Source organism: Euprymna scolopes, chromosome 15, assembly GCF_053919585.1.
Source record: "Euprymna scolopes isolate OS-2025 chromosome 15, ASM5391958v1, whole genome shotgun sequence".
Lineage (NCBI taxonomy): Eukaryota > Metazoa > Mollusca > Cephalopoda > Sepiida > Sepiolidae > Euprymna > Euprymna scolopes.
In genome coordinates this window covers 2,613,593-2,640,000 of record NC_136496.1, presented here as the reverse complement: position 1 = coordinate 2,640,000, position 26,408 = coordinate 2,613,593, and the positions used below count along the sequence as shown (strand labels likewise).

The 26,408-nt window shown below is 32.4% G+C and overlaps 1 protein-coding gene across 1 annotated transcript in view; it reads right to left on the bottom strand.

Annotated features, from left to right (window-relative positions):
• The window catches only part of LOC145293692 (proton myo-inositol cotransporter-like), a 383,417-nt gene extending 359,235 nt beyond the window's left edge, over positions 1 to 24,182 (bottom strand). The window contains exon 1 of the mRNA XM_080140102.1: positions 23,407 to 24,182. Within this exon, the coding sequence (XP_079996228.1) occupies positions 23,407 to 23,875 (469 nt within the window). The 5' untranslated portion in view covers positions 23,876 to 24,182. The remainder of the gene's footprint in view (positions 1 to 23,406) is intronic.
• Positions 24,183 to 26,408: the final 2,226 nt, after the last annotated feature.

Sequence of the window (26,408 nt, the reverse complement as noted above, 5' to 3'; positions counted from 1 at the left end):
AAAGACCATATGTGGGGGTAACCCCACATATCTGACCTTGGTCACTGAAGGGGCAACCCTTCATACCAACAGTTTCTAATCCAGCTCCCACTTCCCTCGTCTCGGGAGCTGGATCCCCATTTCCCTCCCCCTTCCCCCTATCTCCACATTAAAAAACGGCCTCCTGCCTAATTTGCTCAGTGGGGAAGCAATTAAAAAAAAAAAAAAAAAAAAAAAAAAAAGCTTGGCCTTTGGGCCGGGATCAAAGTGTAGTATCTGTTCCGGCAGATACTGCAAGCAAAGACCATATGTGTGGCCAACCTCACATATAAGACCTTGGTCAATGTAGGGGCAACCCTTCATACAAATTATCACTATCCAACTCCCCTACTCTCCGGGGAGTTGGTCCCCATTTCCCCTTCACTCCTCACATTAAAAATCGGCCTTGTGCCTAATTTGCTCGGTGGGGGAGCAAATAAATACCATCTGTTCCGGCAGATGCTGCAAGCAAAGACCATATGTGTGGGCAACCTCACATATAAGACCTTGGTCAATGTAGGGGCAACCCTTCATACCAATTGTCATTATCCGGCTCCCCTACTCCCCAGGGAGTTGGTCCCCATTTCCCTTCACTCCTCACATTAAAAATCGGCCTTGTGCCTTATTTGCTCGGTGGGGGAGCAAATAAATACCATCTGTTCCGGCAGATACTGCAAAGCTATGACTAGCAAAGACCAGCTATGACTAGCAAAGACCATATGTGGGGGTAACCCCACATATCTGACCTTGGTCACTGAAGGGGCAACCCTTCATACCAACAGTTTCTAATCCAGCTCCCACTTCCCTCCTCTCGGGAGCTGGATCCCCATTTCCCTCCCCCTTCCCCCTATCTCCACATTAAAAAACGGCCTCCTGCCTAATTTTCTCAGTGGGGAGGCAAATAAATAATCAAAGTGTAGTATCTGTTCCGGCAGATACTGCAAGCAAAGACCATATGTGGGGGAAACCCCACATATAAGACCTTGGTCAATGTAGGGGCAACCCTTCATACCAATTGTCATTATCCAACTCCCCTACTCCCCGGGGAGTTGGTCCCCATTTCCCCTTCACTCCTCACATTAAAAATCGGCCTTGTGCCTAATTTGCTCGGTGGGGGAGCAAATAAATACCGTGTAGTATCTGCTGTCCTGATGCTATTCTTAAGGTAATTTGCAGTCGGTCAATGGAGGGGAAACCCTCTATACTGAGACAATTATTATTTTTTGGTCCTTACCAGAGTGCCTCTTTTGCATTTGGGGGAGGGGTGCTGGTTTGACCCCACATTAAAAACGACCTTGTGTCACATTTTGCTTTCGTGGGGAAGCAAATAAATACTAATAAATATATAATAAATAGAAAAAAAGGGGGGGGGAGTTAATACGAATATCAATAGACTAAAAATTCAAATTTTTAGGGGCATATAAAGGGTTTAGAACTGAAATAGATTCTTTATTTTTAATATCTTTCTGCAATTTTAACACAATCTCAGACATTGGGAATCTTTTATTTTTAAAATGCAAAATTCAAACAATGTCTATTTGTTACAGGAAAAGGGGCTGAAAATGAGATTAGGATAAACCGAGAATCGAACCTTTTAAGCAAGGTTAAGAAATAGAATGTTAGAAATCAGAATGTTAAAAAGGTCTATTGTTAAATTCTATTATAAATAGTTAGATATTGTTTATATCGTAAAAATAATTAATTGTTCATTCTTTCGCAAAACGGAATGTTAAAGATGTCAGCTAAAAAGAATGAACAATACAAATTAAAAATACATTGTTAAAAAAATAGGTTAGTTAAGAATTCTTTTTTGTCAAAAGTGTGTTTGGAAAAACATGTGCTTAGCCACGTGAATTGGTCACGTTTGGGAAGCACACTTCTGACGTCATAGCAAAAGGGGGATTCTCAATATAGGAGCTAGATTTAGTCAGATCAGGATAGTTGAGGTAGACATTTGAGTCTGCTAGACAGTCAGCAAAGATCAGGAGAGTCAGTAAGTTGGCAGAGTGGTCAACAGCCCCTTTGGAAGCGAAGTGTAGAAAGATTGAATTATGTAGAACAAATGTGAATTGCTGACGTCATCATCATTCGACCGGCCCAATGAAATAAAGAATCACCAGCGATATTTTGTAACTGTTTGTCTTCGTGTCATCATTCCACAAATCAAAAGGTAATGTGTTAAACAATGAAAATCCCGGGATTTGTAGCGACCTGAATCCATGACGTCAATCAGTATGGGTCAGACCGAAAACCAGCAAAAGTGCAATAGCAAGCTGGCGAGGAAATAGGTTAACAGGTCGAAGAGATATCAATAAAAAGAGGAGAGAAACAAAGCAACAGCAGGCAGTCGAAGAGAGGAGGCAGAACAGTTGAGTCTGCTAGTCAGTAGAGATCAGGAGAGATCAGTCAGTGGTCAACTGCCCTTGAAAGCGAAGGGTAGAGGATTAAACTATGTAGAACAAATGTGAATTGCTGACGTCATCATCATTCGACCGGTCCAATGAAATAAAGAACCACCCTCGATATTTGTAACTGTTTGTCTTCGTGCCGTCATTCCACAAATTGAAAGATTTATTGTGTTTAACATCTTATTATGAACATTGAGTAACGCTTCCAAGAATATGTATCTCTCCTCCCCCTCCTCCTCTCTATATGGGTTACAAGAAATATAAGAACTGTGCATCTATCACCCTATCACCCTCAGTATATATATGAAGTCACCAGCGTCTAAGAACAGAACTGTATATGTATAAATGTCTTCCGCTCATTATCATCGTCATTTGTGTATTATATGCCCCAATACGAACTCAGCGTCATATTTCTTCAATATGAAACCCCCACTACACAACATATTTATGAAAAATAATGTCTTTTAAATGTTGCCCATCTTCAGCTTCGCATATTTGTTCTCTTTCCAAAAAAATCATTCATGACAGATTGCAGAATCTCTGGATTGCGATTTAACTCCCTTATTTCGTTCCTGATGTTTTCTTTCAATTCTTGCAGGGTTTGTGGTTTGTTAACATAGATTCTTTCTTTAAGATATCCCCACAAGAAAAAGTCGGGTTTAGTCAAGTCTGTTGTTGAAAGAACACAAATATGCGAAGCTAAAAATGGGCAGAATTTAAAAGACATTATTTCTCACAAATAAAAATTGTTTGAATTTTGCATTTTTTTTTTAAGAATTTCCCAATGTCTTAGTCAGATTGTGTTAAAATTACAGAAAGATATCATAAAAATAAAGTGACTTTTTAAACACCCTATATATATATATATATATATATATATATATATATATATATATATATATATATATATATATAAAATAAAAATTACAATTAAATTTACCAAAATGATCCAAGATGGTAAAATTAAAGTATATTATAACTATTAAAGAATTAATATTTATAAAATTATCTCAGCCAGATGTAAAAGCTCAATAAAACCAAATAGGAAATAGAGCTTATAATATGAGCAAACAGTTAATAAAATATGTTAAAAAACATTTTGAAATGAGTTAAAAACATATTTAATCTGAAAAGGAAACACTACATAAATGGATAGTCCTTAATCCACGAAGTTTCGAAGAAATACTTTCTTTCTCATCAGAGGGTAGGAATTAGCAAAATACGGGATCGGATTTTGCATGCAGAAGTATTTGATGAAACAACAAGTAAGTCAAAGATCTTACTTGAAAACAAAAAAAAGTGAAGCAGAGGGAATATGGTGAAGAAAAAGGTGATTACACATGAATGGATAGTCTGGTGGAAGATGAATAATCCAGTGACGGTAAAATCCAAATATATATATATATATATATATATATATATATATATATATATATATATATATATATATATATATATATATATAAGAACTTAGTTTGTATGTCTATTAGTTCCCTATGGATTCGGAAACAGCTCCGTCGATTTTAATAATATTTCACACAAATGTATATTACGTGCTTAGCAGTGTTCTTAGATAGGTTTTGTATCGGAATGTCTTCGATAAATAATCAATAATCGATAATCAAAATAATCCGATGAAAGAAAGAAACAGGCGATTTTGAGCAAAGTTAACATCTTACACAGCCTAACATCACAAGTGTATTTGAGAAGTTTTATTACCGCACAAGCTGAAAGGCCAAACATATAAAATCAACATTAGGTTCTTTGATATAGCAGAAGCGCGTTCGAAATGAATGTTAAAACACAATTTCACAATGGTACTTGAATTTTTCATTTTGAAAATTAAATTCAAGACATTATCACTGCACAAGGAGTAAGGCCAAGCATATAAAATCAACAGTAGGTTCTTTGATATGGCAGAGGCACATTCGAAATAAATGTTTCTGTTTAGAACACAACTGAAGCATGATACTTGACTTTTGTATTTTAAACTGTAATTCAAGCCATTACATATAAAAATAATTTTATAAAATCAATAGTAGGTTCTCTACAGTGCAATGTGAATTACAATGTGTTGTGGATTTAGTCACTGCGAGAGGCATGTGAAGCTTCTTCCAGGTGCATCGCCATGGGTTCCCCACTAGAACTGGCGATCAATCGATTTGATTGAAAAATAGGTTATTTTATCGATTTCGGTGATAAAAAAAAAATACGGGAGTGTAAAACATTCGTTGATCATCATTCAATCCCGGGTAACGTCGGGTCTCCCTGCTAGTAAGTGCACATATGTTCGTTAACGTATTCAGATGTGTTGTCCTTTAGGGACAATATCTGTGTAGAGAAGAGAGAGCGAGGTGGGGGGGCGTGTGAGCGGAGGATGGTTGTCCCCACCTAATAATCAATCTCACGTTATTTTTTTTCTTCCCACCCACTCAATATACAACTCGGTCAAACAAATTCTAATCAGATGTCCGGACCATTTCGAATTCGAAATTTAAGAAAGCTAAAAACGTTATATATATTTTTTAAAGTAAATTTGTTTTTTTTTTTTTGTTTTTTTTTTAAAGAAATTTATTTTTAAATGTAAGAAACAAACTTTCCACTTGGTCGAATCTTTTGCGAGCTTTTTTTTCCCAACTATTTTTTTACGCGGTTCATTTATAAGGATCTCTCTCTCTCTCTCTCTCTCTCTCTCTATATATATATATATATATATATATATATATATATATATATATATATATATATATATATATATATATATATAATGTATATGGCGATTAAGCTACACTGAATATTCCGCGTTTCATCCACTCTAGGATTCTTCAGGCTTATGCGCGAATTCTGTGGTTGTTTGTCGTTCTTATATGTTCATCTTATATATATATATATATATATATATATATATATATATATATATATATATATATATATATATATATATATATATATATATATTAATCACACGAGATACATGCTATTATTATTGCATCTTTTTTTTAATTTTTTCAGCCGATTAATATAATGCTATTTGGATGTACGTCCATCAAGGAGAAACTGGATTGTCCTCTTTTCTAAGAAGGGTCGATTTAGCATTGGTCACGTAATACCGTGTGATTTAATTTTCATATGGATGCACTAGCAGGATGACCCGACGTTGCCCGGGATGTTAATCACCGAATGTTTCACACTCCCATATTTTTATTGTCATCGAAATCGATAAAATAACCCATTTTTCAATCAAATCGATTGATTGCCTGCTCTAGTGGGGGCCCATCGTGATGCATCTGGAAGAAGCTTCACATGTCTCTCGCAGAAACTAAGTCCACAATATAATGTAGTTTACATTGCACTGCAGAGAACTTACTATTGATTTTATATAATTATTTTTATATAATGGTTTACATTAAAGTTTAAAATGCAAAAGTCAAGTCATGTATATATATATATATATATATATGTACATATATATATACATATATATATATACATACATATTACATATATATACATATATATACAAATAAACTTTTACTTGTACAAATGGAAATTCTTTTAACTTTCTTGAAGTTTTACATTTGGATTTTACCGTCACTGGATTTTTTATCTTCTACCAGACTATCCATTCATGTGTAATCACCTTTTTCTTTACCATATTCCCTCTGCTTAACTTATTTTGTTTTCAAGTAAGATCTTTGACTTACTTGTTGTTTCATCAAATACTTCTGCATGCAAAATCCGATCCCGCATTTTGCTAATTCCTACCCTTTAATGAGAAGGAGAGTATTTCTTCGAAACTCCACGGATTAAGGACTATCCATTTATCTAGTGTTTCCTTTTCAGATTAAATATGTTTTTAACTCATTTCAAAGTGTTTTTAACATATTTCATTAACTGTTTGCTCATATATATACATATATATATATATATATATACATACATATATATACATATATATATACATATACACATATATATACATATATATATACATATACACATATATATACACATATATATACATATACACATATATATATATATATATACATATATATATAATTTAAATGGTGTATTTATATAATATATATATATGATATAAATGTGTGTGTGTGTGTGTGTGTGTGTGTGTGTGTGTGTGTGTGTGTGTGTGTGTGTGTGTGTGTGTGTGTAAAATAATGAATGCGATGGTATGACGCTACGGGAAAGAAAAAAAAAATGAACGTTTCGCCCCCCATTTTCGAGGACTAATTATGAATGATCACCTTTAAAGAAATGTAGCAGGAATATCTTTCGGATCATCATGTTTTAAGCTTAATTTTCATTAATCATTTTATCATCCTGAAGAAGTCCCTAGAAAATGTGTCGAAACGTTGATATTTTTCTAAAGCTGTAGGTTTTTCTTTACTCTTTCCCATATATATATATATATATATATATATGATAAAATTTAATTACAACAAAAATGATGGGTCATAATGATCACGAAAAATACCCCCCAAAAAAGAAAAATGCAGGTTAATAAGACCTACCTAACCTTTTATGAAAGGTAGGTCGCTCACTGTTCTCTATTACGTATACTACACTTTGATCTTAGCTCAAATTAACAAAGTATTAATGCTTTTGTTAGTGTTCGGGTTCAAGTTCTGTTGTGTTCATAAACTATAAGAAATCTGAATTTTCGACGGCGCACCTGTCATTCCAAAGCACCTGGTTCGTTCTGTGTGTGACTCGTCTTTTTTTATTTGTTATTTTTATATATACTTATATCGTAGCGGAAGAAGGGGAAGCGTTTAAAATGTTCAATTTTTCTACCTGCACGTGATCCGACCCAGGAGATATATTTATTTTTAGTTGAATTTTTATTCCACCTTGCACCCCCCTCTCCACAAGACACGGAATGTTCCATTTTACCGCCTTCTTCTACGGGGGGGGGGGGACTTAGCGTGGTGGTCTACAGTAGTTACTGAACCATCAGACGCCTTTTACTTCTTTCCCTCGTCGTCGGCAAATACATTTGGGGGGGGGGAGGCAATCATCGACTCTAAAAATAAAGCGTATCGAACTATAAACGGAAGAGGGAGGGATGAACAATACGTAAAAACCGCTTTTAAGTTGTAAATTAAATCAAAAAGAACCATAAATAATTTTAAAAAAAATGGTAATTGATAAAAGTCGCGGCCTTGGAAGAACACGATAAAATATATGTAAGCATTTAAAGTGGTTTTATGTTGTCATTTTCGTTAAATATTACTTATTAATCTTACTAGTAATAAATATTGAATGAGAGATCACTTCGAGTTATAATTTGAGTTTTATTGTGAGACTAGAAGACGTATCCGGCGTTACCCGGTATTAAACGTAACGTTAAATTCCTTTTTAAAAAATGAAGTTAAAAAAAAAAAAAAAAAAAAACGAGACATGTGCATGCGAGTATGATTTTTTTCTAAACTTCTTGTAAGTAAAAAAAAGATACTCGACTTTAGATCGAAACCAAAACCTAAAGACCGTTAGTCAAGTACGATAACCATTAAACCAGCTTGCGACGATCTTTAAAAAGTATTTTCAAACCTACTTATTCTTAACATAAGTAATCTGGCACGTGAACCATTAACGCATGCGTATTCCTTAAACAGTTGACAGATAAAAATCCGATTCCCCCCCCCAGTATCAATTTTTCAATTTTTACCCATTAGCAGCCCTTTTTCTGGATGAAATTTTAGATGCATGATACTAATTGAACTTTTAATGGAAATGAGTCTTCGTTTAGCAAAAGTACAAAAAAACAAAAACAAAAAAAAAAAAACATAATACCATACTTTGGGGTAATTGCGCCAAGTCCAGGGTAATTGCGCAAACTAATTAAAACTGCTCTTTTGGCAACCACGCATATAAAGAGCACTTTTTTTTTAGTTAGTTACCCTCGGATAGGGCGCAATTGCCCCAAAGTACGATACTACTTTTAATGACTAAATCGATCTTTTATCGCAATTTTTATAAATTACAAAAAAAAAAAAAAAAAAAAAAAAAAAAAAAAGAACAAAAAACAAACAAACAAGTAATCGATTGTGAGGTTAATCAGATGTCATACCGCCCCCTGCCGAACAGCTCACCTGCATATAAACGGATGTGGTTAGAATATCGTCTCTATCGCAAGTGGGTGGGGATACAAATTGTTTATTACTTATTAACAGAAACATTTGGCGTTGCCTGGGAATTAGGAATCCAATCTCCTGTTGGCGATCATCATTAATATTACCGACATGAATTATTTGAGAAGAAATATAGTTGTGAAATTAGTAAAAAAAAAAAAAAAAAAAAAAAAAAAAAAAAAAAAAAAAAAAAAAACTAAAAAAAACTATTGATTTTGGGATTATCGACTCAGCTGTGGTGGTCTATTTGCGTCAAGACAAAACAATATAATGATGTATTTAATGGAATTTATAAACCTTTACAGTTTGCCTAAATGCATATTCTGAGAAAAGCAGCCATTTTGTTTACGTTACGGTCTAAAAAAAGATGGCCGCTTTGTTGAGAATCGGTATTTAGATGCACTTCAAATGGTTTATAATTTCTACACACGCCCGCATATATATATGTGTGTGTGTGTGTGTGTGTGTGTGTGTGTGTGTGTGTGTGTTCTTACATAAGAAGTAATATGTTGCTATACAGTCATGAGTTACTTCGGTACAGAGCACTTTTGTTAAACTCGTTTGACCTCGGTAAACTTCAGTGGTTACTTTACCCCTGGAAAATAATACACACACACACACACACACACACACACACACACACACACACACACACACACACACACACACACATATATATATATATATATATATATATATATATATATATATATATATATATATATATATATATATAATGCCAGGTTAATATTTTCCAGAGGCAAAATAACCAACGAAGTTTTAACGAGGTTAATACAAGAGTGCTCAATACAGAAGTAGTTTACCGGCTAAATTTTTTGTATAAGCCAGCAACATCGCCTGAAGAGGTCTCTAGTTACTGGTAACTAGCTGACCGAAACATGCTCATGAATGTGTAGCAACATATTAGTACTTATGTCAAACAAATAAAAAGTATATAATAGGAAGTCTCGAAATAAAGACGAAACGTTGATGAACACATAATACGGTTTGTTCCTTTTTATCTCTCTGTCTCTCTCTCTCTCTCTCTGTCTCTCTCTCTCTCTCTCTCTCTCTCTCTCTCTCTCTATATATATATATATATATATATATATATATATATATATATATATATATATATATATAAAGTATCTTGTTTTTACTACATTATTACTGAGAACACGGCGCAACAATAACAACCGAAAACTAACTAGGCTGAAAGGGCTGCTATTTGGGGTCTAACTTTAAAACTCCAACAAGGTAAATTTGTATGTTAGGTTAAAAGATTTATTTTTTTTATGTATTTGTTATGATTTTTTTTTTCATCCCAAATAAGGCGTATTGTCACTTAGACATGAGGGGCTACAAATTGAAATCATGTCTATAATGTACTTCCCCAAACTCAAGAGAGATGAGACCATTCCTTTAATGATCCGGTCCCTATTGATTTTTTTTTTTTACACGGTGGTCACCACTTATCAAGGCCCGGAAGCCACTCAGGGATAAGGGTTATTGCAAGTACAGTACGTTAGTATGGAGATTTAATGAAGTGTTTACTTAAGGGGGCGGTTCATTAGGAATTTGTTTTTGCAGTGGAAGTTTAGTTCTGTGCAGTTCTAGGAGGTCTACCCTCCCAGACTTTGTCTTCTCTCTTTGAGAAAGAGTTAGTTTATTGCTAATCGCCTGAGGCACCCTCACCGGAGAATGCCGACCGTGCTGCCCAGGCACTTTTTGCAGGTGAGAGGGCTCCTTCTCGTGTGCGCTTATTTCTAAACCCCACTTTTCGACCCTGGTGTCTAAATTCTTGCAGTGGGAGAGGTCTAATAAAAACCAACAAAACGGTGTGGGGAGTTGAGCAACGAGATGTCTGTTCGCGTTACACGTAAACGTCTGCATATTAGTAAAGTCACGGAAACCAAAAAAAGCAGAGGAGGGGTTCCAAAATCTAGCAGTCTGAGGAAAGGAACTATTAGTGTAGAAGACCCTCCAGCATCTAAGAACCTTAAAAGTGAAGGGGAGGGATTTTGCTGTTTGTCGAGTTGATCGGGGGTATTTACGTTAAGGGAGCACAAGTGCTAGGAAATCGTCAGATCACATTCCATTATTTGTAATTAATGTAAATCAGGCGCAGAGATGTAACATTGCGGCGATGGGCCAGGGGTTGGAGCTTAGTTGATAGTACGGGTTAGACTGGAGACTTTTTTTTTTAATTTTGTCTAAGTGTGAGAGACTAGAATTAGTAACTTTGTAAAAATATAGGATATTTTCTAATGTGAGTGATTATCTTGCACGGTAGAAAGAGCCTACGTTCTTTGCAGCAGCTTTGTCAATATCCTCGATATATTTGTTTTAATTCATGTTGCCTGTGAATGTTGGGCCGAGGAGTCTGAAAGATGGACTCTCATCTAGCGTATTATTAGTCATGACAACCGTTGGCTGAGATGGTCTTTTAATGTCGTTTTTAAAAGAAAGAAGCTTACTCTTAGTAGCATTAAATGTTACCGTTCACTTCGTTTATTGCTAATTGCTTTAGGCGCTTCTGTTGGGGCTGCTCAGATATTTTTGTAGGCCAGAATGCACTTCACTTTGTAATCTGCACTTTTCTAAGCCTCCCCTTACCTTGTGTCTAACATTATGCACAGGAGATAAATAAATAACCAGATAAATAAATATACTATCAATAGAGATCAATTCGTAACGTACAGTACAACATAACAGTACAGTACGTAGTTGATTACATTATTTGATTAGCAAGCTTTTGTTTTTGATAGTTGAAAATTTAGATTTTGTTTGTGTTGAAAGTTTTGGATCAATTTTAGTATAGCGGCCGTTGGAATATCTCACATATTTTTACCCACAAATGTTGGATAAAATTGATTGTCACTCTTAAATTGTATAAACGTCATTAAATTTGAGCTTCCATTCAAAAACGTTCTCGGTGACCTCCACCCTCTTTTTTTTCTTTTTTTTTTTTTAAATTTATTACAAGTTTTATTGTATTAAATCCATAAATTATCGACGACTCGTTATTATTGAATTTTCTCGGGTGCTTTTGCTTGTTAAATAAAAAGGATTTTCGTGCAAAAATGGCCGCCAGCGATTAAAACATCGAATTTAAAGTTCGATTCTAATAATTTCAAAGAGTAAATTAAGATTATATCTCTGAACAAAAAAATAAAATAAAATTCAATATCAACGATCAGACCAGTCTTGAATTACATTAAATATTATGAAGTTAAATCTATCAGAATGCATTTTGTATTTTTCGTAAACAAATCAGCCGTTTTAATCTTTTGTTAATAGTTGGAAAAAAAGCAAAAAATTACTTCATGAATCTTCAAAATTTGAACGGAATTAGGAAGCTTTTAAACTGTCGAAGTCATTTTAACTGGCTTTAAAATGATGATGGTCATGATCATGACGATGACGATGACGATGATGATGATGATGACGACGACGACGACGACGACGATCCGTGGGTATTATTTTATGTTAAATTTATATGCGAAACTTTAACTTCTAAATGTTGTTTTTTCTTTCTGCGAAGTTTATCAGAGTATATCTTTTACTACGGGAATCACCGTTTGTCAAGGCCCAAAAGCCACTCGAGGACAGGGGTTAATGAGTGTCGGGTAGCCACTCGAGGACAAGGGTTAATGAGTGTCGGGTAGGCTGTAAAACAACACTGTGATGATCTGTAAGGATGGAATGTGGGTGGGGATCAAATTATTTAAGAAAATTAAAAAAACACTCATCGTTAGCAGTGGACGCACGCGACGCCTATAAATCCCATGTATTATTATTTAAGATTTTATTTATTCAATATTTTTTTTTTTTAAATATGTTTAATTTATGTGCGAAACTGCTCCCCCTTTCTAACTTCTAAATGTTTTCCATTTCTTTTCTTTGTGCTAAGTTTTTCAGGGTGTTCATACGAAATCGCCTAAAAAAAGTAGAATTTCCTTATTGTAACGTGGATGAGAGTGATTTAGCCGAGGCGAAAAAAAAAAGTAATAAGATTCTCCAAAACCAGAAAAATGGGCACCGTATAAATCATAAATATAATTAGTATTAATATATATATATATATATATATATATATATATATATATATATATATATATATATATATATATATATATATATATATTTAAATCATAAATATAATTAGTATTAATATATATATATATATATATATATATATATATATATATATAACTACTTCATTTATTCGCATAAATTTAATATACGAAAGTATAGATTTATGCGTAACCTTTAAGTATTTACTTCAAAAGTGCTCAATACGTAGGTAGAGCTAGTTATATATATATATATATATTAATACTAATAATATTTGATTTATACGTATATATATATATATATATATATATATATATATATATATATATATATATATATATATATATATATATATAATAACTAAACTTTCTATTTAGTAAAAAAAAATGAAGTTTAACTTAGATGAAATATTTAAGTGAAGTTTAGTTAACCCGTTTCATGGGAAAATGTGCCATTCATGTTAATTTATTTCGGCGAATTCTCCAATAAATGTGGGGGTGGTTCGTATATTTAAACAGGTTTCTTAAAACTGCTACTACGATTTTGTAGGAATGAATGAATGGACCACGTTTCACAAACCGAAACGATATCACTACTCTGTATCGAGTATTTTTTTTTTTTTTTAATAAATTTAATCAATGAAATTAATTAAAACAAAACAAAAAAGATCCTTGTCTACTTTCTACTTTTAAGCGTCTTACATTCCTCTTTAAAAAAAATTAAATCTATACAAATATTGGATCTGTAGTTTTATAATTATATTGCAATTTAAGATGCGTCACTAAACTAAAATTACATATTCATAAAGATTTACTTTAATAGTGATTTTTTAATAGTGATTTTTTAATAGTGATTTACTTTAATAGTGATTTTTTGCTCTCTCTCTCACACACACATACATACATACATACATACATACATGTATATATATATATATATATATATATATATATATATATATATAAACACACATTTAAGACTGCAAAAATACATTTTACATGAATTTATTGTTAGACAGAATACTCAAATAAGATATATTAAAATTTCATTATATATATATATATATATATATATATATATATATATATATATATATATATATAGAGAGAGAGAGAGAGAGAGAGAGAGAGAGAGAATAAATGACAAAAAGTTATATTCCAAAATTCATGATGTTGACCATCTTATAATTTATTCCTTTAATTCAGTGTGACTTATACAATTCTTGACAGTATCTGTTTCGTAGCGCAAAATCAATCACTTAATTATTATATCAATCAGTGAATCTATTATGTCGTTAACTCATCAGTAGATTAATTTTCAGGTTAGGGTTATATATATATATATATATATATATATATATATATATATATATATATATATATATATATATGTATATATATATATATACATATATATATATATATATATGTATGTATATATATATATATATATATATATATATATATATATATGTATGTATTAAGAGGTATATGTGGTAAAAAAAAACAAGGATAAAAAGTGCTCAGTGCGTTAGTAGAGTCGATTAAGTGTTTAATCATCACAACCTCAAGAGTATAAACTTAATTCATTACAAATTGTTTCATTAGACGGGATAAAAATTATCTGTCCATATCGTCAGATGATTCAAGTTAAAATAAAAAGATTTTTATTTTAACTTGAATCATCTGACGATATGGACAGATAATTTTTATCCCGTCTAATGAAACAATTTGTAATGAATTAAGTTTATACTCTTGAGGTTTTGATGACTAAACACACACGCACACAATGATATTTGTCGTTTAGTTTTAGCTTCCTAGATGTAGATCTACTGGATCTCATGTGTTTATCAAAAAGTACTCGATTTATATACAGCATAATAATCGTATTTGTATTTATACAAACATTATTGGCTACATATGTGTATACATGATTCAGCTATGACTCTTTGCAAAGAAACGGCATTATCAAAACTCATCTTTTTATGGTGGACCTAGTGACACTGTTTCTCTGGAAGAGTTGCAGCAAAAACATGTATGCATATATCTAGCCAATAATGTTTGCATAAATAAATATACTACGAACACACACACACGCACACACACAGATACATATATATATATATATATATATATATATATATATATATATATATATATGTATGTATGTATGTATGTATGTTGAGGAGGGTGGCTAGTCTCCCTGAAGGATTAAAAATAAGACCTTTCAAAGGGCGAATGAACCCTTTTTCGGGGTCAACGGCCAACTAGCACCGTGTATAGTTGTGTGTATGTATATATGTGTTGGGGTGGAGAGGGCTCCCGTAAGCCGTAGTGAAGGGAACCTTTCTAGGAGAAGCAAATCTCTTATTTAAAAAACCATGAAGCGGGAGACCAGTACCCGCATTAAGCTGGTCTGCAGTTTGATTTGTTGCTGGCTATCTTGCTCTTGCTTGTTGCTGGATCTCAACATTTTGAACCGAGAGAGAGACTTAGCTGTCGTACAAAGCTAAGACTCTGTAACATCATCTGTGTATAGATACTCCCTCAGGCATTTGGGCTTATGGACTTTAAGTGTCTGAGGGAGTGGCACTCGTCTGACAAGACGTTGCAATCATCATATATGTATGTATGTATGTATATAGTCTGAAGAAACTTAGAATATCTAATAAAGAATACTAAAATAAAATTGAAAAATATGCGATTCAGGAATACCAAATAAATTCAACAAATCGCAAACTTAACACTTGCATAAACCGACTTTCCGCTAGGAAATCAACAATTACGAAAATGAATTTAACTATAAAATGGTGGAAACAAAAAAGAAATTTTAACTTAAAGTGTTGTATATAAAATGGGGATCATCAGCTGTTTTGTTCAGTCGATGTTCCTAGTAATTAAGTGCCCCCCCCCCACATGCTGTGATGAACACTTGAACTGTATATGAGATACATAGATATTTGAATGTTCCATTAATCTAGTAGTGTACATATATTTATATATACGTGTGGGGGGGGTGAATAAAATCTTGGTCATTTAAATGCAGCATAAAATTGTTTATTTATATGTTCTCTGTTGTTATATGTTGACAGTCGTTGAGCTTTTACCTTGAAAAGATTGGTCTATCAAAATATAAAAAGTTTATGAAAAAAACATATTTTTACACAAATCTCTCTCTCTCTCTCTCTCTCTCTCTCTCTCTCTCAATTTATCAATATACATATAAATATATATATATATATATATATATATATATATATTTAATTATTATTTGGGGTAAACAGTTACATATGGTCGCTACAAATAGCCATCTGTTTCAGTCAAGGAGACTTCATCAGGGAACCTGGAACCTCTCGATGCCAAAAGGATATTTTTGGCGTCGAGAGGTTCAAGGTCGCCTGATGAAGTCTCCTTGACTGAAACAGATGGCTATTTGTAGCGACCATATGTAACTGTTTACCCCTAATAAAAGAAATATTCCGCTCTTTTTATGGAGCACTATTTAACAACCTCGTTGTCTTCATTAGTTCCAACTTTTGAACACCTCAAACCTATATATATATATATATATATATATATATATATATATATATATATATATATATATATATATATAAAAGAGGTATATTGGTATGGGTGCCCTGCGTTGCCAGGGTATTTGGATATGTATGTTGAGCAAAAAAAAAAAAGTGGTCAATTGTTTAAACATTGACCCCTATTATGAAACCTTAAAATTTATTGTTTTGGGCTCAAATCAAGTTATTATGTTAGATCCATGTCCAATGAACCTATATCTAAAATGTCAAGTGTTTAGACCGAAAATTGTCGGAGGAGTTTGGTAGAGTTCTTAGTTTGTCAAATCGTTGAACGTTGATCCCTTAATCGCCAAATTTCTGTCCGAAAACCATTCACATCGATTTTCCCAAATCTCAGTACCCTGTATATCCAATTTCGAGTCTGTAGACTTAAAATTGACAGAGTTATTGTGTAGGGAAATGTACACACACAACCACACAGATACACACACAGACAGACAGACACTTTCACTTTTATAGATATAGAGATTTCCCCCAAACCTCTGGCCTTGATGGAAGAGAGACTAAAACTTGCTTCCATGGTTTCAAATGATCTGAAATAACGGCAATGGGAGACTTGATTCCAAATATTTGTCATATGTTATATCTCCCCTCTTTTGGAAATGGGGTACGATTATGAATATCTCCAATATCTATCAAATAATCCTTATACACTGTGAAATTTACTTTATGTATGAAAACCAAAGAAAGGAGATATAACACATGAGAAATATTTGGAATCAAGTCTCCCATTGCTGTTATTTCAGATCATTTGAAACCATTGCAGCAAGTTTTAGTCTCCTCTCCATCAAGGTCAGAGGTTTAGGGGAAATATCAGATATTTTGTAATTCATATGCAAAACTAGGAAAACAAATGACTATGATAAAACATTTTATGGCTGTAAAAAAGTGCCAAAAATAGGCTCTGGATGACGGATGATCCCTTTAATGCGCCACCTTAAGGGCAAATGTCACATAGCCCACTACACAATTTAAGTCATTATCTTTCCAACGAGTCTTCATTTGTTAACTTCTGATCAAAAATCGCTGAGATTTGGAACTTACACACACACACACACACACACACACACACACACACACACACACACACATATATGTGTGTGTGTGTGTGTGTGTGTGTGTGTGTGTGTGTGTGTGTGTGTGTGTGTGTGTGTGTGTGTGTGTGTGTATCATAGTGGTTTAGCAAGGCCACATCAGAGAACCATAGAATAGCATTACAATCTTCAAAAAGCCTACACATTTTTATGTAGTTTTGTCCCATAGAACCAAAGATATGAGCATTTCAATATTCAATTTGGCTACGAGTATATATATATATATATATATGTATATATATATATATATATATATATATATATATATATATTAGAGCCCCGAGATACGGCATTAAAAATTAGAAACTAAATACAGTACAGTATCAAATAACATTACAAATAACACAGTACGGTGGGGGCAAATACCGTAATCAGGGGCCGAAAATACATCGTATTACACATCATAACCTGAAAAAAGCCATATCTTAGGACCACCGTATCATGGGGTCCTAATATATGTATGTATGTATATATATATATATATATATATATATATATATATATATATATATATATACATAGTTTTTTTTCACATTATTTCTGCCTTCGACGAAGCGTCGCTTAAGCTAAAACGCAATTTCATTTGCGTAAGTCAAATGAAATACTATATATATATATATATATATATATATATATATATATATATATATATATATATATATATACTTTATTATTACGTGTTACTAATTTACGAGCTTTTGCTTAAAAATGTTGGTCGATAAAAAAATAAAAAGTTTATGCACAAACATATTTTCTTACCTCTCTCTTTTTCTCTTTCTTTCTCTCTATATATTTTTCTCCCTCTCTCTCACACACACACACACACACACACACACACACACACACACACACACACTATGAGGATAAAATACACGATATCTCCGCAAATGAAATGCCTAGGTGAAGACCGAATGTATGAAAAAGCAGAAAGGAAAAACTATTAAACACAGGAAGAAAAACATCAAACAAGTGACTTATTTCTGAGAATGTTCATTTATCTGAACGAACCGGGCAAAGTTTTTTGATATTTTTGCCTGTGTTTAATTGTTTTTCCTTTTCTCATTTTTGTTTTGTTTTGTTTCATTTTATTTCAATCGACGTTCTCAGAAATCAAAGGGCTAACACTTGATCTGTATATGACTAAATATTCGAAAGTTGCATTTACTTCTCAAATGTTAAGTTAATAAACAAGTTGAGAACATTATTTGCTTTTCATCAATTGACCATTTAAATATGTTATACATTTCTTGTGATCTCTTGGTATTCCAAGAATCCATCTTGTTTAACATATTTCTCTCAATAAACCTCCATTCCGGATTTTTATCTTAATTCTTTTATAACTCCAACAAAGTCATTTGAACAACAGGTCGTAGCCACAAAGATGACACAACGAGAAGATATGTAACATCAATGAAAAAACAAGCAACAAAAATTGAAGCAACGAAACTACAGCATGACCGCAAACGAAAAAAAAAATGTGTTTTAGGGCACACCTCCTAAATGTAAAATTTATAAACACTTCTGCGTTATTCATCCATTTGTCTTGAATAAACATTCCATAATCCATAATGATCGGTTCATTAGTTTTATTTCATTTTATTACAATCAAAGTTCTCAGAAATAAAGGGTCCCCCTTCCTGGGGCTCACACTTGCATCTCTATATGAGATACAGACATTTGAAGTTCTCCTTTGCATCTCAAATACTGAGTTGGGTTAGGGTTAAGAGAAACGTTAGACACTCGAGGACAGTGTCTAGTAGGCATACAAGTTCTCTCCAATAAGTATTTTCATACACGCACGCGCGTGTGTGATGAGAATATAGGAAATAGTATTCCGACGAGATAGAGAGATGAAAAAGTAACAAACTAAGTTATATGCCCATCAACGTTTCGTCTTTATTGTAAGACTTCTTTTGAATAATTAAGTCGAAGAAAATAAGATACCAGTACAATATTTGAAAATATATTTCTTGTGAAAAGGATGATTTTGTTCTGTTTCAATACGAAAAAAGTCGTTGAAATATGTGTGTCTGTGGGGGGGGGGGGTGTTATGTAAGATTTAGAGTTAGGTTCACAGTTAATTAAAAGTAGTTCTCTCTCTCTCCCTCCCTCTCCTCATTTCCTCTTTGTATCTCTCTCCTTTTCCCATCTCTACTCTCTCTCTTTCTTTCTTTCTCTCTCTCTCTCTCTCTCCCTTTCTCTCTCTCTCTAGAGTAGAGTTTGATTCTTGTCCTATTTCTATTAGAAAATTTATCTTCAAAAAAAGAATCGATATCGAATCAATGCATTACAAATATTTTTTTTACTTTTATCAATTGTAAAAATGAAAAAAATATCGATTTTAAAAATACAAATTGAATAATTTCCTCTTAAAAGGAAAATGTGGGACGCCAAAAAACGTACGCAACCCCCCAAAATTGTTTACCTGTAAAATCACAAATCCAACATTATGTCCCCCTCATTTTTATCTTTGGAATTATTCGACATGTTTGGTAAACTTTCGAGTTTTAACTTTCGATATTTTTTTCTATTATTTACAATTTTTATTTTTCTATGAATAAGTGAATTTATTTAAATAAAATTAATCCGAATGAAACACAAACTTCCAAATCTAATTATCGGGGGGGGGGGGTTGTTTTGTCTTTTTTTTTTTTGTTTTTTTTTTGTTTTTGTTTTTTTGTTTTTGTTTTTGTTTTTTTTGTTTTTTGTTATGTTTCGGAATTTTTTCGATAAGAATTCGTAATTTTGATTATATGTCGCGAATTATAACAAGTAATCATAATTCTTATATCCACAACGTTTTCGGCCGATGTAATCTTCGGCCTCCTTTTTTTTCTTTTCTTTCTATTTTCTTTTTCTGTTTTTTTTTTTTTGTTGTTGTTGCTTTTTTTTTTTTTTTTTTTGGAACTTAGGAACCCTCATTATCGAAATTGGAAATCGAAAGAAATTTGGATGTTACATCGGCAGAAACGTTTTAAAAAACAAAACAAAAAAAAAACACGATGAGAATAGTAGTCCGAATAATCTCAAACAATTCAATTCATTTCTCTCCCTTTTTTATGTACTTGTACAGTTTAATCAAGAAATTAAAAAATGAAAATATTGAAAAAAAATTATATTGTATGTACTCGTTATGGAATAAAGTTTCATACAAAAAAAAATCCACGTAATTTGATCAAGTAGTTTTTTTTTTGTTGTTTTTTTTTACAAAGAAAAATTAAACTTTAATGAGATCAATCGTGTCGCGGCCATCTTATTTTTCGCGGATGATGAGGGGGGCACCAGGGGAGATAACTCCAATCATCGCTTTAAGTTTGTCAAAATTTGACGAGATTATTTTGAAACATGGCCGGAAAAATATCTTTTTTGTTTTTTCACTTATTTTACAGAGTTTTTTTTTTTAATCCTTTTTTCATTTTGTCTTTTGATAATCAATTTTTCGTCTAAAGGCGCCCTCTCCACGTTCTCGGAAATAGGCGAATGGTAACGATTCGATCGATCTCATTTAAGTTTGATTTTTCTCTGTAAAAAAAAAAGAAGAAAAAACTACTTGATCAAATTAAGTGTTTTTTTTTTTATGAAAACTTCATTCTATAACGAATCCGTACAATATAACTTTTGCTTTATTTTTGCATTATTTGTTTTTTTGTCTTTTTTTATTTTGCTTTGTCTTTTTACATTTTTTGTTTTTGTTTTTGTGCTTTGATTTTCGATTTTTATACGAAGATTGTTTTACTAATTAAAATGTCCTTTAAAATTTACTCTCACGTATGTATTAAAAAACACTGAAATTTCTGTCAGCCATTTTTTCTTTTCTAACTTAAGACCCGACACTATTTATATTTCAATGTAAATGAACGCTTTAAAATAAGTTAAAAAAACAAAAAATCTTACCCAAGTAGGTAGAAGAGTAAATTATCTTGACTTTCATAAATTTATTTATATTTGTTTTTTTATTACTACTTTTCCTGATTGCTGTTTGTATTGCAAAATACCGAAAAGTCTTTCAAATATTCAAATAGATAATTAGATAACTTAAATGAAATCAACCCATTATTTACGTTAATAAAAACTAAAATTAATTTTATTCTGAATATAGGAATGTTAGACCATATTTAATTTTGGAATTAAAACTAAAATGTTCATTTCTTTCAATTATTAAAAAAATGATTTACCAAAAATAGATTTATTTTTATTAAAAATCCTGAATCCAGGTTTTTAGTTTAATAAATTAACATAAAATAAAATCTATACAAAAATTCTGATTAAATTTAATAAAAATTAATGAATAAAGTAATTAATTAAAAGAAAACGAACGAAATCAACTTTTTATTGGATGTTCAATAAATTTAAAGAAATTGCCAACATTTTATTGGGGGGGGCAGTTATTAAAAATAAAAGAAAAATTGAAATTTAAAATATTTTTTGTTTTATTTGTTTATTTTTAGTTTGCAAAATGAAAGGTTTTCAAAAACATATTTTTATTTTTAGGTTTATATAATATTTTACGCCAATCGCAAATGGTAACATTAGTGTTGCTTTGTTTGACGGTATATCAACCCTTTTCCGTTTATATAATTCTGAACCCATTAATTTTGATAAAATATTTAATGTTTCGTCAACTTCTTAAAATGTACAAATATTAAAAGATTCTATTTTCTAAACGAATGGCTTATAATCAATCCAAAAGTGGCTTTGTTGCTGTTAAGATGAAGTCCGCCCTACACTTCACCTTCTCTCCTTGAGAAGGGCGGGGGAGTTAGTTTATGACTAATCTCATGAGGCGCCCCTATTGGGAAATGCCGCTGTAACTGTTCAGGCATTTTTGAATGCTAGAGCGCACTTCACTCAGTGTGCTAGCTTTTCAAAATCTCGCCTGAACTTGTGTCTAACCTCCCCAAAAGAGGAGGTAAATAAATATACGAGTGGTTCGTAAAATTATTTATGTTGTAGGCGTTTTATAAATAAGTCATGTGTAAACGATAAATTTTGTTTAATTCATAGATTATAGTCTGACAGATACTACTACTTCGGGTTAGAAATACGCGCGAGTTTTCTACACTCCCCATAACACCTAAAATTGAGGCCTCAGTACCGTTTTTTATCATATGCAAGACGGATAATATTTATCCCATAGATGGGATCGTGTCCGATGCTATTTATGAGTCAGATGAACTTAAAATTAATAGCAAGTAGAAAGTGACAGCACACCCTTCAAAGCTCCCCAATTAGGGTCCCCATTATTGAATACAATTTTACGACATGCATACGATCTGGCAACGTTGCGAACAATGCAAAACAATAGATACTAGTGCAGTTGGAGATGCCAAAAGCAAATTAGTGGCTTTTATTTTGGGGAAAGTTCCGCCCGCGCAACGTAAGAGTTAAGAAAGCCTTCTTCCACCCACTAACCTTTCCATTTTAAGGATGGCTTTGTAAAGGGGGTGTTAAACTGTAGAAGTGTCAAATTATGTGATATGATAAAATAATAATAATAATAATAATAATAATAATAATAATAATAATAATAATAATAATAATAATTGGTTAGTTCATTTACGCACTATGAGCTGTCTTGAAAGAAACATGTATTTTGGAAGTTTGAAAAGAAAATCTGGCAACAAAGAAGAAAAAGAAACTGTTGCTAAAAAGCTGAAATAATAACAATAATAATACATAGCGTTATATATATATATATATATATATATATATATATATATATATATATATATATGTGTGTGTGTGTGTGTGTGTGTGTATGTATGTATATGTATATATATGTATGTATGTATATGTATATATATGTGTATATATATATGTATATATATATGTATATATATACATATATATGTATATATATGTGTATATATATGTATAATATATATATATATGTATATATATACCTGTATATGTATATATATGTATATATATGTGTATATATATGTATATATATGTATATATATATGTATATATGTATATATATATATATATATATATATATATATATATATGTATGTATGTATGTATGTATGTATGTATGTAACGCTATACTAATGACTCACCTATTCCTGCTCCGACGATAATTCGTCCACCAAGGAGAACGTACTTATCGGCTGCCATTCCCATAAAGAAGGCCCCGACTGTGAAGATGACACTAGCAATCATGATGGTGGGTCGCCTACCCAGGCGGTCATTAAGCAGACCCCCAACAATGGCAAAGACGGCCGCCGCAGCGATAGTCACGCCGACCACAAGCTCTTGCCAAACCGAAGAAAGCAAGAAGGTATTCCGTAGCAAAATCATGGCCCCCGAAATGACTCCGGTGTCATAGCCGAAGAGGAAACCACCCAGAGCGGAGAAAAAGGTCAAGATATAGATGAACTGAGGGGTCCTTAACTTCGACGTGAGGGCATCCAGTTTTAATCCGTAAAGGGTCTTCTCTTCGTATTCGTCCGAGTTCTCGTAAAGTTTGTCCGGCCTTTGTCGATTCCCCTCACCCATGGAGGTGGTACCCATATTTGTCATTTCCATTATCGTGGGGAAAAATGGTTTCTGCTTATATATGGGGGGTTAAGGCGCAGTGGTTGCCTTTTGGGGTGGTATTTTTTAAACTCTTTTCCCTAGTGCATACTAAATTTAAATTTGCAGGGAATCGTGGAGAAGCTCAAAAGGGGATTTAACAAAATATGATCGGCAAGGAATGGAAGAAGAAGACAGTTTTTCTGTTTGGGTTGACTAAAGACGACCGTCGCCTGCTAGAGTACTTCTTCTCCTCTACTGTCAGAAATCTACAATAAGCAGCTGAAATGCAGTAGAAGTTGCAGTAGGGTTTGCAGTAGAGGCTGCAGTAGAAGTTGCAGTAGGGTTTGCAGTAGAGGCTGCAGTAGGATTCACAGTTGCATTATTGGAAGCAAGTATTTATGATTGGCAATTTTTATTGAAGACTAGCTGATATTAACCCGGCGTTATCCGGGAATCTTTTTACGAAACTGATGCAGAATACGGACCGTGCTGAAATAATAACGTTATTATTTAGAAACCCATTTTTAACATGGAGAAGGGGCGGGGGCTCTTTTAAAAAACTATTCTGTATTTTTACCTAAAAATTTAATAAACAAAAAACTAAAAAAATTGAATTTTTTGTTGTTAAAATGACAAATTAAATACTTATTGTTGATGAAGAGTTTTTTAATGGTTATATTGTCAACAAATACGGTACTTCTGCAGTTTACGGACTGTGCTGAAATAACAACAGTATTCATTCGGTTGCCATGCAGAATTCAACCTAATTAAAATAAAATTTAAAAAAAAAAAACTACAGAAAAAAATCACAGAACTGAAATGTCATATTCCAAAAATCACGTACATTGGTCCAGTAGTTTTATTTTTATAACGAAAACCATTTTTGAACGAGTTAACGTGATTAATGTAAAATCGGTAGCATTACAAGACTGATTTCGTAAGTTTAAATTATTGTGGACTTATCTGCCCTCACTTTTATTAAGATAGTGACGCGAGACAGCCCCTTTTTACTTACCCATAACATTTGATTTTCTTAGTTAAAAAAAAACTACTTGATCAATTTCTGTGATTTTTTGGAATATATCTTTGTTCAGTGAAGGGTACATACGTCGTAAAGATTTTTCTGTTTTTTTGTTTGTTTTTTTTTTTTTGTTTTTTTTTTTTTTGATAAGGTTGAATTTTAAATAAGAAATGAATCTTTTTACGGCACTTGTGTCAAAATTTGGAGGGGGGGACAAGAAAATAAAATAATTAAATCCAAATTATATTGAACAAACAAAATCTACTTATGTAGAATACGGATCGTGCTGAAATAATAAAGTTATTATTTAGAAATCCATTCTTAACATGGGGAGGGGGCGTTTTGTAACTATTCTGTACTTTTACCTATTTTTAGGTTTATATAATATTTTACGCCAATCGCAAATGGTAACATTAGTGTTGTTTTGTTTGACGGCATCTCAACCCTTTTCCGTTTATATAATTCTGAACCAATTTATTTTGATAAAATATTTAATGCTTCGTCAACTTCTAAAAATGTACAAATATTAAAAGATTCTATTTTCTAAACGAATGGCTTATAATCAATCCAAAAGTGGCTTTGTTGCTGTTAAGATGAAGTCCACCCCACACTTCACCTTCTCTCTTTGAGAAGGGAGTTAGTTTATGACTAATCTCATGAGGCGCCCCTATTGGGGAATGCCGCTGTAACTGTTCAGGCATTTTTTAATGCAAGAGCACATTTCACTTAGTGTGCTAGCTTTCCAAAAAGCTCACCTGAGCTTGTGTCTAACCTCCCCAGAAGAGGAGGTAAATAAATATACGAGTGGTTCGTAAAATTATTTATGTTGTAGGCGTTTTATAAAAACAAAATATTCCGTCAATATTGAATTTAATTGACTTTTCTATCTAAAATATAACACGGTCCGTATTCTGCATAAATACGCATTTTTTTTGATAGGATTCTATTTTTCAAATTAGTATTTTTATTTATTTTTTATTACAATAAATATTCAGTAAATAAATAAACTAAAACACGTAATTATCAAAGTGACGACACTCGAGAAATGCTAAAACGGTGGGGATTACCCCCTCCCCAGGGGAGCGAGTAGGTGTTGCGGCTGTGGTTACGACGAGAGAAGAGAAAAAAAGAAGTCGATCATGGGACCGGTTAGAAAAAGCGATGGATCTAACCAGGAAAAACGAGAAGGCTTTGTTGTCGAGTGACTGAAAGAATAGATTTAGCATTAATAATAAGGCTGAATTACAAGTCAGTAACTTGTACCTATTTGGTGTAGTAGTTGTTGTTTCGGTAATGTTCATTATTTCAGAGTGTGTCCGTCGGTAGGGACGAAAATAAGACAAACACGTAAGAGTGACAGGCGAAAACACTTGTGATGCAAAAGAAAGAAAGAAAGAAAGAAGAAGAAGAAGAAGAAGAAGAAGAAGAAGAAGAAGAAATAAAATATGGAAATAAGACGGAAAATTGAAAAAGAAAATGCGCGTTTTTTTGTTTGTTTGATTTGTTTTTACTGTGGAACAG